At 41.5% G+C, this 13921-nt stretch overlaps 1 protein-coding gene across 12 annotated transcripts in view; it reads left to right on the forward strand.

Annotated features, from left to right (window-relative positions):
* TANC2 (tetratricopeptide repeat, ankyrin repeat and coiled-coil containing 2) overlaps window positions 1–13921 on the forward strand; it is a 254383-nt gene that overhangs the window by 35776 nt on the left and 204686 nt on the right. For all 12 annotated transcript variants that reach the window (XM_075117247.1, XM_075117254.1, XM_075117253.1 and 9 more), the window contains exon 3: window positions 4225–4324. In XM_075117247.1, the coding sequence (XP_074973348.1) occupies window positions 4258–4324 (67 nt within the window). In that variant the 5' untranslated portion in view covers window positions 4225–4257. The remainder of the gene's footprint in view (window positions 1–4224; window positions 4325–13921) is intronic.

Here is a 13921-nt window from a genome sequence, read left to right on the forward strand (position 1 = left end):
CATTCAGTCTGTCTCTGCTCCCTTGTCTTTTTTTTTTCTCACTGTATTTGTACTACTGCTTTCTCATGCCCCAGAAACTGTTTCTGTTTATTTCATTGAAATCTAGCTTTGTAAGAAGATAAAACAACATGCGGCAGAGCCTGTCTCTACATAAACCAGAAGATGCTTGAGCTGTTTTCAAAAAAAGGCTGCTTTTGTGACGTGCCATTGATGCTATAAAACAGAGTTCATAGAGGTGGTACCTTTTTATTTACCTGCTGATAGTGTTCAGAGACTTCTGCTCACATAACAACTTCATTAGATTTGGTAAAGTTAGGAATGACAAGCTAAACGGCAAAGTGTAGTAGCCCTTGGTTGCCCAATTTGATGACAGAAGCACCCCATGGCAATGGGAGCGTGAGGGATCCCCATCGGCACGCTGCGTCTTTAGTTTCTGCTGACACAGCTGCTCACAAGGCTGGAGAAGAGGATTAACCTGGACTGCGTGGTGTGTTGAGGAGTTCATTGTCAGTATGAAAAACTGCCTGATCCAGTTCCTCCTAATACTGTAGTACCATTTGCTGTTTAATCCTCCTAATTCCATGAACTAGTATGACCAACAGAATTTTTAATTTAGAGTGCTTATTCTTAAATATTATTTCTGGCTTAGTATTAGCTAAACAGGGGAAAAGCTGTGACCACATTTGCTTAAAGCCACAAAATAATGTGGCTCTGCATGCAAGAGAAAACCAGCAGCTGATTTTGGTGACCTGCTGATTCTGCTACTCTATGTTGTGCAAACCTTAACTAATCAGGATATAAATTTAGCGAGTACTTAGAGGACTACACCGTTGTCCGTGAGATGCAATGAGAAACCATGTCGTGAGTTGATGCCAACCGAGGTCTATTACTAAAAGGGCTTTCTTTCCATCTCCCACCTGTACGGGTGGCTAAAGATCTATCAGCCCTCTGAGGCTTCCAGGTGAGCTCTGGGAACTCAGGGTCTTAATGCAAGACATCAATGCTTTCTCTACTCCATGGCAATTTGGAGCAAATTCATGGAGGCCCCATATATGCCCTGTGCAGAGACCTAGTTCAATTGCAGCAGCAGCACAGCAATTTCTGGCACAGTTTGCGTTGTGAAGGCTGGAGGTAAACATCATTAGCAAACTGTTGTCCTCACCTTTGGCACTGCCCAGGCTCAGCCCAGTTGGCTCCGTCAGCGTAGTTAGGTTTCATTAGGTTATACCTCAGCACTGATGGCACGGCTCCGCTCGGTTCTCTCCTCGGCACAGGCTGATGTGGGGATAGTCCCTAAACCTCCTCCTTAATTGGTAGGGACTTTGAAGTTCTGGGTTGTCCACTGCTACCATGAGAGTTTGGTTCTGAGGAAAATGCCATTGTAAAGATTGATCGTGCTTTCAGACTTAGATGGGGCTCAGAATGGATACCTTGACAGCTGCTTTTTAAAAGCAAGAAAAGAAAAAGAAAAAACCCTACACTTTTCTTCGGTGGGGTTTTAGCAGGATCTTTCTCCTCTACCTTTCTCTCACCAAATGCTGTAAGATTGTTATTTATTTACCCTCTTTTTACCTAAATCTGAAATAGCAAGCTGAGCACTTCACAACCCCACTTTGCCCTTCCACCTGCATTGGCTAACTAGTACGCTTAGTGCCACAGGTAAAAGATGAAAAATAGGATGTTATTCTTGGCTGGAGATAGTCAAAGTCTGATGTTACACTGTCATCAGCAGTGGAGGTGATTCTGACTGACTTTAGCGTGAGCAGAGAATCAAACCTGTAACTGAAGTCTGCAGGTTGCAAATGGTATCATTGCTTGATTGACTGGCGTGGCCCACTCTGCGTATGGCTTCACGGGAATGCTCTCAAGGTCTTACTCGGACACGGGGCACTACAGTCACTGCGCCAGGATGGTTCGGGCAGGTACGTTAGGTCTGGGCAGAGCAGCTTGCTGCAGGCTGCCTTACCTGCCTACAGAAGGGATAAATCCTTAGCTGGCCTCCCCTTTGCTCCACGCTTCGCTGTTGCAGCTGCGCTTCCAGAAGTACCTCACTTTCAACAAGCAAAGACAGTTGTGTGTCCTTGCCAGCATGCTACGTTAGTGTGAATCAGTATTAACCCTGATAGCTGGTGAAATGTTTTCTCCTTATATTTACATATTGCTATCACGGAGCACAAAGAAGCTACCTCTTCTTGTTTTGCCTGTCCTGGAAAACTGTTGCTAGGTGACAGTTACATTTTTCTGTTCATAAACTTCTAGGAAAAAATTAACTTCGTTGTGGCTCTGCTGCTTGGCTTAATATAAGAACCACTTCAGACTGCTTTTTCTTAACAACAACAAAAAAATATTGATCAATCAAATGTACACATTCTGTTACCAGTGTAGTGCTGAATATTGTAGAGGAGGGAAAGGTGAGCCACGTTCAGACTCAAGCAGTTCTCCGAACAGTAGCAGGAGGTGTTGACTGCTGCCTTGTCTTGCTCAAAGCCTAGAGGCTGCATTTGGGTTAGTGGGCTGTTGGAGGGGTTGCAATATTATCACGTTCCAAAATAAATAACACACTGAGTTTGGTTGCCTCCTCTTCACGTTTAATGTCTACTTCATACTTTCTCCTTCTGACGTTGCAAAGGGTGTTGTATATGAAGAAGTTTATTAACAGCAGATTGCGAGAGAGGAAGGACATGTAAACCCAGAAGTTTTCTTTCTGTGCTGTGAGCTGGAACGTAACAGCCGTCTAAAGAAACTAAATGAAGAGAATTCAAATTTAAGACAATTGTGTTTGTGCCCGGATGGAAAATTTTTTTTGTAGTCGTGTAACAGTAGGATGCTTCGAAGAAGGGCCTGGGCTTTGTTTGGGAGCCCTGGGAATACGTCTAAATACTAGCTCGTTGTGCTTTGATGTCATTATGCACGGCCTCAGAAAGATGCCAGACGATACTCAAGTGATTCATAGATGCAAAGTAAATACCAGTATTGTATTTTCTGTTTAATATTCATGCATGCATGCATACATACATGCATGCATGCATGCAGACAAACATACCCCAGAATCTGTTTGTGGAATCTAATAAGTGAATGGAATCTCCTGAAAGTCAGGGAAGGCTGAAGTTAGGGCCGTCCTCGCGTGCTCACTGGTGTTTGTCACGTGTGCGCTCAAAGTTGCTGCCTTGGAGTGTAACTACCTCTCAGTGAGAGAGTAAGTCATATTAAAATTACTTTCCGTGGCTTTAAATGCCACATATAAAGCTCTTAGAACTGGGTATTTTAGTGTTAATATTCTTGAAAATAGATAGAAATGAAGAAGCTCAAGATTGCGTTTACTGAGCATCCTCCAAGAACTACCTAATGTTGCAGGAAAAACTTCATGATATATTTCTAAAAGATGAATGTGTTACCTTGTAACTCTGGAATATTATGTGTACAATAGAAGGAAAGTTGTGGTTTATTATGTGGCCTGATCAAAGACTCTCTACTATTCTTTTTGTCTAGTTAGGAGCTGCTTTTGTTGTTGCTGTTTGGATGGTTTACCTACTTTAATAAGAGGATGTTCCACCAGAACAAGCTGTCAGTGTGTCTGGTGAACCCAGAGGCTCATTCTTTTATCTTCAACAGCACAGAGACAACTTTTTTTTTTCTTTTGAGACATACAGAGTGAGGAAAATACATGGATAATGTTTCTGTTTGATTTTTTGCATCAGTTAACTTCGGGTTTGAGTGGCTTTCCTCCTCATGACAATTTATTCAGCTCAGCAGAATTTGACAGTCGACTAGCCCAGGAGCTGTAGACAACAGCTTTTGTAGTCTGTGGGTGGTTGTCAGCAAGACTGACTTTTTCTGAGCAGTGCAAAGGGTAGCAACTCTTTCTGGTAGGTTTGGCTTTAATAGTAACGGGCAACGGAGGCAGGGTTTGCTAAGTGCTGTGTCTTTCCCAGTTTAGCGTGGGGATGATTTGGTCAAAGCATTTGCCAGAACGGGTAGGTCATGGGAGCAGTGCTGAAATGGTGGTGTCCTGGTCATAACCTCGGCGACTGAAAGCAAACAGAACGGTAGGCTTTATGTGGATATTGATTTCTGTTGTTAGGAAATATATTGGCAAAATAGTGTTTCATCATTCTAAGTTTGTTGTCTTGGTTTTTTCCCTTTACAGTTGCTCTGTAATGTTGATCAACGTCAGTGTGTTGATTTTTTTTTTTGTTACATCTATTGTTCTTTTGCTTTACGCAGTTTTGGGGACACGGAAAGTGGAACAGGATCGCCATGTTTCGAAACAGTCTCAAGATGCTTCTTACAGGAGGGAAGTCAAACCGCAAAAACAGGTCCAGTGGTAAGTAAATGTTAACTCCTCGTGCATGTGTTTTATTGACAGTTTTTGAAAGTATTCCTTTTATGTGTGTTCTGGTTTTACTTCTGGGCTTTCTTCTTTTTAATGAATAGATGTGCTCAGTTGATGATCTTGTAGACTCAAAACATCATCATCAGTCATTTTAATATTGTGCTCTAATTTAATATTTAAAAATATATGTATATTTATTTAAAAATGTATTTAAACCACAGTCTGTTTTTACTGGGGAGATGAGATGTAGGGAAAAACAAATAATAGTTACACATAATCCTAAACTAACATCAAGGTTCATGTTTCAATTATGGAAATTAAGAAAATAATTTTTTTCCTCAAAGATGACTACGATAACTTGTGGCAGTGAAACCTTCTTCATTACAGACAATACTTGTGATAGCAGTAGCAGGTTTGTTTTTTTTTTTTTTTTTTAACAGGAGGGAGAGAAAGGAATGGGAAGAGATAGAATTGAGGAGAAATTGCCCTAATTTAGTCACCATTTCTGTTAGTCTCCTTTTTCCACCACGCCAGGGAAGGAGTTTACAGTTTGCAGTGGTTCACGTGGCTTGGCCTGTTTGGTCCATACTGGAGGTTAGGAGAGACTGTAATTGTGAAGCAAAACATTACTGATAAGCTTTAAAAGCATTTTTATTTAGCTTCTGTATTTATTTAAAAAAAAAAACGGAGTGCTGGCGCATAAGAGCTTTTAATTAGATCTTTCATTTTTCTTTTTAAAGCCATCTGGCAGCACATTTTGGATATTTTGGGATAGTTTTTATTTGTGCTTGTGCATCTGTGTAAGTAGTGCTTCTGTATATTCCATGGGAAACCACAAGTGAAGGTGCAGAGACGCAGTGGTGATAAATGCAGTGGAAGAAGCGGGCCGTTTTCTCTTGGTTGAAACAAGTTAAGAGGTATTGCTCAGAGTGCCAGAATTTCCCCACCCCCCCACCCCCCGCTTTTAATATCTTACTACCCAAGTTTTATTTGGGGAAGGGGAATTATGTTTCTCAGCAGCACGCCTTCACTGTGTCCTGAGGTTGCCCTGTAGCAGCGCTGACTTAATTTTTGGACCGTGGACATCCGTGATCTCTTAGTCTGGTTTGTGGTGAGAGTCCCGGTTTGTGGTGGTTGATCCTGAAGATACTCGTCGTGAGAAGTTTAAGCAGTGCATCATGGTGCTGCCTTCCTTGCGTTAGTTACTTTAATTAGTCTCTCTCATATAGTAGGAAAAATGTCTATTTTGTAAAGATGCCCTTAGTAATTTGAGCCTGAGGTCGTGGTTGTCATTCACGGCTTTCATAAAGGAATTTTCTTTCCTTGTGAGCTCCTTGATCTTTTGTTGCAGGAGTGGTTAATCTGAGGAAGGTACCTGTGTAAAAAGACAGGTAGGCTTTGGGAAGACACGAGCAGATGGCTCTGTCTTCCTGTGATTTTGTACATCTGTGAAGTGTCACATTTACAGTCTAAAGCCCAGGAGAGTACAGGTCCTCCTATGATACTCACAACCTTTGAAAACTGTATAGAGACAAATAATCTCAAATGGTGGTTTCTGCACAAAGCCATATCTTTGTCAGTTGTTCTGTTACCAGTCCCTAGTATTCCTTCTGGCTTATCTCCCAAAGCAATATTAAGGATCTTGTACGTGCAGAGCTTTGCAAATATGCGCTTCTTATTTTGAGAATGCAAAATGTCCTTTCTGGAATCGCAGGATTTGATAGGGCTGTACTTCTGTCTTCGAGCAGAACAGAAAGAGAGAGAGGTCTTCTTGAAAAACAATATGACAGTAGTTAATAGATGAGGTTTTCTCTAATGCCTAATGACTAGACTGGATGTTTAATGTAATTTATTGCAGTTCTGCCTTTGAAATAAGTTGCTTTATTGAGAAGTTCTGTTTGGCATTCTTCAGGGGAGGAGAGGGAATAAAAAAAGGAGATTATGAGGTTTGTTATATTAACAGTGCCTAAATGGAAAACATCCCACCACTGGAAAATATTTTTTCAGCTAAGTTTTAGTCTGCCAAGGTATAACATGACACTAGATGCTGCCTAATTTTTTAACGAATGTGTTTAATTCTGTATTTCTTCGCAACACGGTAAGGAAAAAAACCCAATAAATCCTCCATATACATTTCCCTGTAGCATACAGTATTACAAGCCTGAAATCTGGTTTATTTATTTGCTTTGCAATTCTGGAGAACTACAGATTTGATGCTGTAAAAACTGATAAAAAAGGAGAGCGTTTTTCCATCGATACACAAAAGGAACTTGTCACCCTGTGGCTGACAGTGGCAGAGCAGTCCTTCTGTGCTGCTCTGAACAACTCGATACTCATCATCTCACGTGTTTGCTTTGCTCCCCCAGAACCTCAGTGCTCCCTTTCTCACCATCCTCCCTTGCTTCCCAGTCTCTCAGTATTGGAAGGAAAAGATCTTGAGGAATCCTCTTGAATAAACATAGATGTTTAACAGCTAGGTCCAAGTGTTCCGTTCTCTGGACCATTGTCACACGGTGAGCGCATACCTCCAGGACACCTGCGTGGCTGCTGCCTTCACTGTTACGATTTTGTGGGGCCTGTTTTTGTGGAGGCATAGGTGGGACACTGGCGGTTCTAGATTGGTTTTTTTTTTTAGCCAAGTACTTTAAAAAGATTAGCTACTTATTGACTTTTTAAATTATATTTATCATTAACAGTATTTAGATTGCTAAACAGACGTTGGAAATGAAGCTTCCCTGATGGTTTTGGTGCTGTGATTTGCCTCATGGCCTCAGAAGCCATTTAAGTGTGGGAGAGCGTGATCCGGCGGGTAGAGCCAGGGGAGAGGGAGCGCGAGCTGCCCTGGCAGCAGAGGCCGATGCCTCCAGAACAACCTGTTTTCACAGGGAAACTGTAACACAGAGCTACACCCATCTCTGGGAACTGGGAACACAAAATCATTGAGTTCTGTGTTGTGAAAGTAATCTGTTAGAGGTTTCAGGTCTGCTGTTGATTCACCTTCGTGTAATGAATTTACATTATGTAGGCAGGTGACAGCCCATTCGGGTGTCTCTGGTGCGAGTGGGTTTTGATGAAATTGCAGTGTGTGTACCTTAATTCCCTCCACTCTCGTCACTTTGCGTTCCAGTGCGGGAATAAACCTTTGAAGCAGGGTTAAAGGTATTGTGGTTTTTTTTCTTTTTTTTCTTTTTTTTTTTCTGGGGGAATCCAAGTGAGCATGCTGGTCTTTAGGATTACTGTTCTTCGCAGTTTCTTTCATTTGCAGTAACACAGTTAGCAAACAGGGTCAGTGAAGTCAAGCTAACAAGCCCGAGATGTTGTGATGTGGTTTTGATAATTCTTCATGATTAAAAGAACATTGGTAGTGGTAACAGTAAAATGCCTTCTTATTATTCCTCCTTCAGAAACTGCTGAGCAACTTCTCTGAAGAACTGTGGTTAAAATTTACTTTGACTCAGCTGGGGTGGGTTTTTTTTCTTTAGTACTCTTTATGGTATTGTGGTTCAGGAACACAAAATATTTATAAAAGAAGAATACCAATTACATGCATATGAATGTATAGTTACATGCAGTAAGGCCAATTAAAATAAATGAATTTCTACTGCAGCATCAGATTGTGTAATCTCCTGTGGTTAATTTGGTGTGTGTGTGTGTACTTTCAAAGCTCCACTGATAGGATTTCACAGCAGCGTACTGTATGCAGTACGGCTCTGGGTATGGGTATTTGCGCACGTATTTAATCTCTTGTCTTAACAAAAATTCTCTTGTGACTCAAGGGCACTCAAGATGTTTTACAGTAATGCCTTGAGGACACATAATGACTGCGATAGTATTTTGATTAGGCTCTGTTTTCCTCTGTCATAAATAGACATTCCACAAAGCTACCAGACAACAGTGTCTTTAAAGCTGAAATGTGATCTGAGTATAGGAAAATATTACCTTTATTTTTCTATTCTAAATTGATTTACAGAGGTATGCAGACATAGAATTTTTCTGACTCATAAGTTTGTATCCAGGGCTAAATTTACCTAGAATGTGTTTGTTTTAAAGTGTGAAAGAACTGTGCTTTGCTCCATTGTTTTATTTCTTCTGACTGAAGATCCAGCGCAATGTTTGTGGCCAGAAGCCCTATGGCAAGGGCCAGCACCCCCATTAAAACCTGCAGGCAGGTGCTCCTGCCTGCTGCTGCTCATCAGAAATTTGTTTTGAGACTTCTTTCCCCTAACTCAGCCCTTCTGGGGCAGTTCTGTTCTTTCCAGAGACTATAAGGTACTCTATTGTTTTTATCTGTTTTATGAAGGATCTGTCTCATTATAAACGTGCAGTTTGCTTGCTTATACTAAACATTCATTGATCTGGGGTGACAGATCAATTCAATTAGTTTACATCAAATCAATCCACTAATATAGTCATTGAAGTATTGTGCTAGTGAAATAAGCCTGTGTAATGGATCCAATCTTTTCAGCTATTATAATTATCCTTGTTTCTTTCCCAAACAGATGGACTATTTCCTTCTTACATTATCGCGTTAAATTAATGCTACTGTAAGAGTTCGGATTCCTTTTAGAACCTAGTAAAATTCACCTGCAAAACTGTGTGCTTTATTTGGTTTTATATTTCTCTTCACTTTATGAGGTGTAAGTCCAGGAATCTGTGCCCTTTATTTCTGGCAGAGGATGAGGTAGATTCCTAAAGAACTCTTGTCTTTTTTTTTGCATGTTAAATTTATCCGAGGCATGTAATCCCTTATAAACTAGCCCAAAGGGTCTGCTTTTTTCCTCTGAGTTAATTAGGAATTGTATCTTACTTGTTCTTAACTGATACAATGCACACAATTTTTATCTCGAGCTTACCAGCTGGGAGCATGCCTGCCATTCATAATGTTTTTGCTGTGGGGTTTTTGAAACTTGTTCTTCTTTCCTGGTTCACAGGAGAGCCAATTACCTCTAACTTCCAATGTACTTATAGGGCCTTTTGGAATCTGCCACTTCATATTTTAATTCCAGGACTAAAAGAGGCCCTGTCAAATGCTCTTCTCTCTTGATTCTTGCCTTTCTAAGGTAAAAGGCACTTCTGCAAAGGTCTCATCACTGCTTAGCCAAAACTCCATGCAGTTTCTTATCTGTCTGATCTCTTTTGGGAGTTGAAGTCTAATTTTTACCCCAAAAGAGGTTTAGAGGGTCACAACAGCCTTTTGGATTTCATTTCTAAAAGAAATTGCTGCGTGATGAGATCCAGCTGGTGGGTCTTATAGACGTTGGGATAACTTCATCTAAGAAGGTATTAGAAGCGAGCTATTAAAAGACCTATCAGACTTCCAGACTGTAATGTGGTACTGAATAGCAAACGTTTCCACATGTTCAAGGTATTCCATCCAAATAATAATTCAGACCATTTTCTTCCAAAAACTTTGCTAGTTTTTTATAAGTCTGTTTTTAAACAAGTCTCAAGTACGTGGACAAATCCATAGCCCCTCCGACCACAGGGAAGTCTTGTCCTTGAATTTATTAAGAATGAACTGACCCTTCCTGAAAGCTATGTTTTTATTTTATGTAATTTAATCTGTTTCTTCTTAGGAAGGAAATAGATTGGGAAGATGTGTGTGTACGCATACGCACATTTTTCTTCTTAGGCGTATTTATTTGGTCAGAATCTGTCTTGTTCATATACCAACCTCTCTTCCCAGACAAATAAAACATGCTTGGGCAATAAAGTTTCTGCTGCTCTCCTGCACAGCTCTCTTGAAGAGAATTTTAGCAGCTAGTGCCCATATTAGTCTAGTAGTTATTGCTTTACTTCTGATCCACAAATACAATTTTTTTTTTGTAACACCACAGATGTTAGCCTGACTTGCTTCATAGCTCATAAATAATTCTTATTCGACAGGTCTGTTCAGTCCTCTGCTGTGTTTATAATTTTTTTATTAACTGACTCAACTGTTCCGCTAGAGTTGATCAACCCGTATTGTTTTATGCTTCTGTGTGTGAGTGTATGGGGGGAGCGGGGGGATCAGCCAGCTCTGTCAGCCTAAGCCTTGCCAATATTTTCACAAATTTGAACATCGCCAGCTGTAACAACAAGTGTGCTGACTAGGGCCGCCTCCATCCTGTTACGAGTAACAAGCAATGGATATCTGGACCCCACCTCTTGTGTGTCCAGAGCCCTGAAGGTGACTGTTACCTGAAGCACCATTCAGTGAGTTTTGTTTCCACATCCTATTTGTGGCTTTTTCCACCCTCTTGAGATATAATTTATTGTTTTGTCTTTATCTTTTTTGCTTTCGTCAAATACAGACGTATATTCTAATCTTTTTCTGAAGGGGGATTTTTAATCCTTTCTCGCTGTTTTCTGATTGCCATCTCATCGTGCTATATGGAGTTCTTAGATGATTTGCATATGCAGAGTTTTTCAGAGCCATATTTTACGACTTCCTCCTTGTCTCGATGGCTTCCCCTTCTAACTTCCCATATTGTAGCATGCTTACAAAACTCATTTTTTCTTTGCCCCTGTTTTCAAACCTTACAATATGCCTTTCCTCCATTTTCCCCCAACATTTCGGTCCCCTAGATTACTGCATTTTACTGCATTGGCTCTGGAATCTGGAATGGTTCAACTTCTTACACTTTCTTTGAGATAAGTCTTCCTGGATACTCATAATCTTATAGTTTTCCTTCTCAGTATTATTGCCCATTTTTTTTGCTTTATTTTTTGTGAGGGAATTGGAAGAATGCTGTGTTTCTTAATGCCTGATTTCTTTTTTTAATGATAAAGCAGCATCTCTGTCTTTGAAATGACATATGTTGGGCTCTTTGCTATGAGGCTTAAATTTTGGAGACTTATAAATCCTTTTTCCCCACTTATATTGTACTGTTCTCTTTCATATGTAACATTGTTTGAAAGGCAGGCCTTGTGTATCACGTATATTTACTGTTTTGATACGGGTGCAGTTCTTATTTAGTTCCTCCCTTTTCATTAAAGTAACCTGTATCAGAGCTTGAAATATTCTTTCTTTCTTTTTTTCTTCCTCCAAAACAAAATGAATGAAGGAATCTTCAGACTCTGTCCCATTTGTTCAAACAGGTTAAACTGTAAAATCAGGTGCATCAGTTTGGGGAGTTGAGGGAAAAATAGTTGATGTATTTCTTCTACGCTGATTGCTGTATTTGCTTCAAATAGCTAGAAAAGAACGGAAGGCACGCCCTGAGTATTTGACAGGATTGTCTCCTTTACAGCTGCTGGGAGCTGGTTCTTTTTCTTTGGCCGCTTCCCTATGTTTTTTATTTCTGTCAGTGCATCTACAAGCACTCCTTTTTCCTCAGTCAGCCGCATCTTATTTTTCAGACATATTCCTACTTGCTGGTTTTATCCGAGACTTATCTCTAGGTCAGTGAGCCCATTCTCAAGTTCTTCTGTATCAGCGTTAATCCTTCTCTCAAACCTTTCTCTTCATTAGCGATTCTACAGATCTGATTGCTGAGATTAATTCACCAAAGTCCATTCTAATAGCAGGGGCTGATTTGTCCTGCTCTGCTCTGAACGCTGCTTCCATTACAGCAGCCATCTCCCCTCTGCTGTCCTCACATGTTGTTCTGAGCTCTTCAACTTCCAGAGGGTTTCTTCAGGGAAGAGAAGAAGGCTTTTTAAAGCAGCCCTTTATGTGGGCATCCATTCTGCAAACCAGGGAACTGATTTTGGGAACAAAAGGGGTCAGGGAGTGGTGGTGATGTGCCATTGCCCCTTCAGAGCTCTGCCCTTCGGCAGTGGTTGGCTCCACTGACGCTGCCCCATCGACCACCTTTTCTCACTCCAAACTTACCTGAAAGCCTTCACTGTGCAAGCTTGGTTTTGAGCTGTCGGAAACTACAGCAGCAGTGATTTGCCTTTGTGGATGACATGTAATACTTTCCATTGAGTGTTTTACTGGCAGCCAGCAGCATTTGACCAGAGCTCATGGAACTCAGTGGCCTTCTGCATAGGGTTTGATTTTATGCAGGAACGAGCAAGACGAGAAAGCAAGGGGTGCTGGTGATGAGGGTTTGGGGCTGTGAGTATAGCCGTGGAAGCTGCTTTTTTTTCTTAGTGGAGAAGGAAGGTTAGGGGGCTTGGAAGAAAAGAATGAAACATGATGTTGGGAGTATCTTTCTTCCTCATGTTACATGGTGTTTTTCTGCTGCATTTGCCAACAGGATTAACGGAGCTGCACACTGAATGTTGTAAGATGTTTTAGAAATAGTTTTTAAATTTCCTTTTAGATCTTTTTTGTCAAAAAGGTATTTTCATAAACAGAACTGTTCAGTTGTGCAGCCTAGCTGCTTTAATCCATGTTGACTAACTGCTGAATGCTGCTTAAAGAACACAACTGACTTTTCTCTGTACTGAGAACTGCTAATAAACCTTTGAAGAACTTTGAACAGCCTCTTCACGCAAAGAACATCAGTGTAGCTAGTGTTGTATGAAAGCTGCAATGAGGTTGTTATGAATTGGAGCTCCCCAGTCATTCTCCAGATGCTTTCCACCAGAGCTCGCTTCTGGTGTCTCTGTATCTTTGCAGGAGAATGTAGGAAGCTGGAAGGTACGTGCCAAGAAGCATGGGGAGTTCCCCGGGGACTGGGAAAAGGCAAGCATTATACCCATCTAAGGGAAGTGAAGGGGTCTGGAGAGACACAGGCTTGACAGCCTCAGTTTAGTCATGGTTAAAATTATGAAGACTTCAAAGCCATTTCAGGCATGACAGACAAGAAGGTCATTGGGGAAAGCCGAGACAGAAAGATTTATCCAGCTACAGATTGTGCTTGAGCAGCCTGATTGCCTTCGATGAGGAAGCGACTGGCTCTGTGGATGGGGCTGGGGTGCTGGACACAGCTTATCTTGACTTCAGCAAGGCTTTCAGCGCAGCCTAAGACCCTCATGGCCAGCTGTGGGGGATGTGGGCTAGAGAGAGGGACTGCAGCCTGCGAGGAAAGCTGGCTGGATTGGCAGGCTCGAAGGAGGATGGTCAAAAGTTCAAAGCTGTAACTGGTGGCCAGTTACAAGGAGCATTCCTCAGGGGTTGATACTGGCGTCAGCCAAGATACAGCATCTTTAGCAACAGGCTGGGCAAGGGATGGAGATGCATCCTCACCGAGTGTGTGGGCAACACTGTATTGGAGGCAGCAGCTGATATGCTGGAGGGGAGGGACTGCCAGCCTGAAGGACCTTGGTGAGCCAGAGGAACCTTACGGGCTTCAACAAGGACAGCAGAGTCATGCTTGTGGGACAGACTAACCCCGTGTGCAGGGGACGGATAATGGATAATACCATGGTCGTTTGGCCATGTGCTCACAAGGAGGTGTGGTGTCAGGGTTCCAGATGTTTTGCTGACAGCTATTTAGGTACTTAGTTGTTAACGTGTGCAGAAGTAGAAGAATACTGGTAGGTAAAGAAAGAGAAGGAGAGAAAGCAGTCATTGAATGCATGAAGGAGCAAGGAGTGGTCAATGCTCTCAAATGCTGCCTGTTTAGTGATTCACGTTGAGTGCCAAAAAGTAGACAATATTTCTACCAATCTGTGTGCCTCCGATTTACGTTTGTAAAACGGGGATAATGCCTC

This window comes from Phalacrocorax aristotelis, chromosome 23, assembly GCF_949628215.1.
Source record: "Phalacrocorax aristotelis chromosome 23, bGulAri2.1, whole genome shotgun sequence".
Classification (NCBI taxonomy): domain Eukaryota; kingdom Metazoa; phylum Chordata; class Aves; order Suliformes; family Phalacrocoracidae; genus Phalacrocorax; species Phalacrocorax aristotelis.